This window comes from Pieris rapae, chromosome 4 (assembly GCF_905147795.1).
Source record: "Pieris rapae chromosome 4, ilPieRapa1.1, whole genome shotgun sequence".
Lineage (NCBI taxonomy): Eukaryota > Metazoa > Arthropoda > Insecta > Lepidoptera > Pieridae > Pieris > Pieris rapae.
In genome coordinates, this window is record NC_059512.1 from 5,221,039 (window position 1) to 5,225,645 (window position 4,607).

Below are 4,607 nucleotides of genomic sequence, written 5' to 3' on the forward strand. Positions count from 1 at the left end.
ACACGACGCTTTATGTAATTACAATACTATATACCTGCCTCATAAATCTAAAATATCTCACATATTATATATTTATGGAACCAAATCAGTTAGCAGCATTATATAATTGTTTTTTAAATGGTTTGTTCAATGGAACACAGTGAATGTTGTGATGTTGCCATTTCTTAGTCTTGATCGCTTCATGAAACAGTTATAAGTATTTATATTTTATTGATACAACTTAAAAAATTTCAATTTCAATTTATTGCGCCATTTTAAAATTTTTACTATACAGAGTAACTTGGACGTTTTCGCCGTTAGGTTATTATCGTTTTCTAATGTTAACTTAATTTGTTTCAAATGCATGTAGGTAGGCACTGAATTAAATTTCTGACCAATTAAACAGCCCAGATATCCTCAACTTTATCATGCAGTAACCTAATGTATTGTCTTGCCCAATCATGTAGAAGTTTGTTTTAAATATACTTAAACCTTGATTTCTTACTTTTTTACGTGACATAGCGTATATGTCTCTTATTAAAAAGACCTTATCATACTGACTAGATGTTCTATTATCTAAGCCAAATGTGATAGCATTGGCCCATATATCTAAATGGATAAAAGAACCTATTGCCAAAATTGCAGTATGTAATGTCTCTAATACAAATTATGTAAATAAATGAAGCCTTCTTGCAATGCCTCTAAAGCACAAAATTCAAAGATATAATGACTATCATCAATATATAAAAAAAGTTTCATCATGCTCATGTACACTTCATACTGCTGTGCTACGATTAACATTACTCTATTCCAATGTAAAAACAGGTACCCATACAATTTACAATCGTAACACATTACTTTGTTGACATTTCATCTATGTATAGACATTTTTTCATTGTCTCTATTTGTGAAAAAGAGTCAGCCATATATTCAATAACATGCCAGTTTCACCATGTTACGACTAGAAGCTTCACCTATTTACTGACGCATATGTATAAAAATAGTTTTTTTTTAATTAAAATTATGCACAAACTTAAAAATTATTTTACTAGCATGAACAGCAACTATTTTTCCTCTGAGCACAGTAGGCTAAAATATTTTAATGTTCAAAATATAGGTCCCAAAATGTATGGTGCCATAATACTGTTTAAATGTACTAGAATAAAATAATTGCTGTTTAAAATTGTAATTACTTAACAAGAAAATCTTAACTAACTATTATACAAAATGTCATTCCGATCTCCATTAGTAAAAATATTAGTCTAATAGGTAAAACTTTCAACCTCATTTGTTTTCAGTAATTACTAAAAAGCATAAAATAAAAGTTCCAAATTACTGACTTTTAGTTTTAAAGTCCGTTCAGAAAATTGATACCTAAAATTAAAATTAATATATAGGTATATTGACAATACTTGAATATTCCTACCTATATACATATATTCTATTTCAAACAGAATAATAACTGACCTTAGAATATGAATTCATATACTTCTCAAATTGCTTTGATGCAACATTAAAGTGACAAATGGTATAGATATCCTAATTAACATCAAACCCTTTTTCTTATACAAAAAGTACAGTATATCAAATCTAACAAATGAGGTTTAAATATACATAACATTAGCAGGCACAAGTCATTCAGACGTACAATTGTAAAAAAATCAATAACTATTAGTTATTGTAACATTACATGTAATTGTTCCCAAACAATTTACTTACACAATAAATATTTTACAATTTCTACAAGATTTGTCAAATTTTACTTTCAATGTTTTCAAGAAGTACTTATAACAAGTTCACATATGTTTATTAAATTATTTAACATACAGTCAGCATCAAATACACTTTAAAAAACAGTACCCCAAGAAAGAAACTTGAATTTAACTATTACTTATTCATAATGATATTTGATGTAATGCTTACTTATAATAGTCCTTACATATATGTTTTATATAAGGCATGTATAAATCTGAGGGTAAAATTTAGTCCAGATTTAGCATGAACTGTGACTCCCTTATGTCAAAACATAATATATTTTTTACTTACTTATTTTGACTATGACTCCCAAGTCATAGTCTAATATAATAAGCATAAATAATAAAAAATTGAATTATAAGAACATTTGTAGAAATTGTAAAATATTGGGCACAACATTTCAGTCACTATATAAAAATTACTGTAATAAATATATGCTACCTTCGTACAAAGCCTTTGGTTCCATCAGGACCCCTAGGTGTACGTATCACCAAGACACCAGGTGGTGGAGGAGATGGAAATATACCTGAAGCACCAGGTATTCTTGCTAGCACCTTTCTTTCCTTTACTTTGGTTTCATTTTGACAGCTCTTTGCTTTACTTTCATTTAAGTTGTTTGCTTGTAATTTGTCTTGTAGGCGGGATAGACTGAAATGATTAAGAGCTTTATGAAATATCAGTTCCACTTGGATAAAGATTTATTTACTTTAAAATTGTGTTACTTTTCTTGAGTAATGGTAGTATAGGGAAATAAAATTACAATTGTTTGTACATCAATCGGGACTCGGAAGTAATAAGATGCATACTTATCGTCGATGACGTCTTCTGGGCTTCTGGCTTCTCCTAGTATTCTTAGCCTAGCCTCTTCATACTCCTTTTGTCTTTGTTCCAAGGTTTTCACAGGCCTAGCGCGATTTTCTCCATTTAGCTGACCATTGCCAGTTGGCGAAGGCCTCTTCAATATACGTATCGCTGGTTCTGGCATTATGCACTGAGACCCAATACACGCGCTATCCTCAACTATTACGTTCGTAACCTTGCAAGATTTTAATATTGTTGCTGAAGGGAGGTTGGACATAAGTTTTATCTTCTGGTCTAACTAAAACAAAGTGTTGATCATATAGAGATAGACTTTAGTAGATAAATTATAAGTGTAAAATATCAACTTTCACTATAAACTTACGCCAATTTCGTCCATATCCTCCCAACTTTCACAGACGTCAACTTCATCTTGCGCCGCCATGTTGACTCGATAGGATTTGATAGAAGAAGTTGCTATCATTATTAATGTTGAATTGAAAAAAAAAACGGTATTATTAACCATAAATACCATATCGCACAGACTAAGGAAGAATATTATTACCGACTAGGTACACCGTACAATAAAAAGATTGTAACTTGACTGTTGAGTGACATAATATACATTGCTTATACCAACATTATTTTCTAGGAATAATTCTAAAAAATAAGGAATTTTATTTATTTATTTAATTATAAGTAATCTAACAGCTTATACTCATACATATTATAATACAATACAGAAAACCAAAACAGATTACATAGATAAACAATATAATATGTATTTAAAACAGAAAACAAGCAAGTGCATTAATAGACAAAGATACAATATGATAAAAAACTAAAGTAAACTGAAATGTAACATTTAAAAACAACAAATAATAGTTAAAATTTAAAATTACTCAAACTTAATCAAAATCAGAGTCTTCCCGGTTCCTCAAGTACTTCTTGGCATCTCTCTTTTTGAGGTGAAAAAGATCAACATAACTCATAGTTAGATAAATTTTGAATCTAAACATTAGGTTTTCTAAGTTAATGATACTTCCCTTGCACTTAAGTTAACCTAAAAATATTTAGTTCTTATAATTTAAGGCAATGTGGGAGTGTATACATAGTTAATTGTATATTTTTTAATAATAATTTTCATGTCCCTTTTATAATCACTTTTGTTTAAAGAAAATATTTGATGGTTCGATGAAAAAATGCTTTCTATATTTTGTAATAGAATTATGATGTGGATAAATAAATTCAATATATTCATCCAAATCATAATTCTATAATAATAATATAATATATTGAATAAAATATTCAAATAATAATTTCATTGTATAATGTTATTATTGACTTAAACATTATTTTTTTTAAATGTAACAGGAGGTAAAAGGGCAGGAGCCAGGAGGCCCAAGGCTCAAAACTCACAAGTGCGTTGCCGGATGAACGTGACTTTACATGAATTGTGTAGCGTATCTACGATACGCACTAAAATGTACATACTATATGGTGTAGTATTTTCTATACGATTTTGATGTATGTGGCAATATAAATACAGGACACTAAGAAAAGAAGAAAACAGCCGTCACTCAGAACAGACTTTTAAGATGAGTGAGCATGTATTTTTTCCTAATGAGCCTTTCTATTAGAATATAAATTAATTACCGTTGTTTGTGAAGAAATATATCAATTTAACAAAGATAAAATGGGTTGTGATTTATAAATATAGAACATCCCATAAATTGTATCAAATAATTAATTATTAATACTTAACAGATAATATTGTAGTATCAAAAAAAAGTATGATAGAAATAGATAGATTCTACTAGCCTAGCCTTTTCATAAAATTTAACGAAAAACAACGATCTTTTTTTTAAATTTCATCTCAGGCTTTGGAAAATAAAGGACCAGCATGTGGATCATAATTTCGTTGGATAAAAAAGCCCAAATACTTGCTTGTTATTTTTTTTAAATATCAAAATATGCATATGAATTATGATCAACAATGTTGTATGACAGTTGACACTTTGACAGTTGATACTTGATAGTAGATACTAGATAGCTCTATTTTATTTATGGTAATT

The 4,607-nt window shown here is 28.8% G+C and overlaps 1 protein-coding gene across 1 annotated transcript; it reads right to left on the reverse strand.

The window, feature by feature from the left end:
* LOC110992885 (SUZ domain-containing protein 1) lies at positions 1–3,067 on the reverse strand. Its single transcript, XM_022258872.2, has 3 exons — positions 2,918–3,067; positions 2,541–2,833; positions 1–2,382 (listed from the first exon to the last, which is right to left on the reverse strand). The coding sequence occupies exons 1-3, from the start codon at positions 3,065–3,067 to the stop codon at positions 2,172–2,174; spliced, it is 654 nt and encodes a 217-aa protein (XP_022114564.2). The 3' UTR covers positions 1–2,171.
* Positions 3,068–4,607: the final 1,540 nt, after the last annotated feature.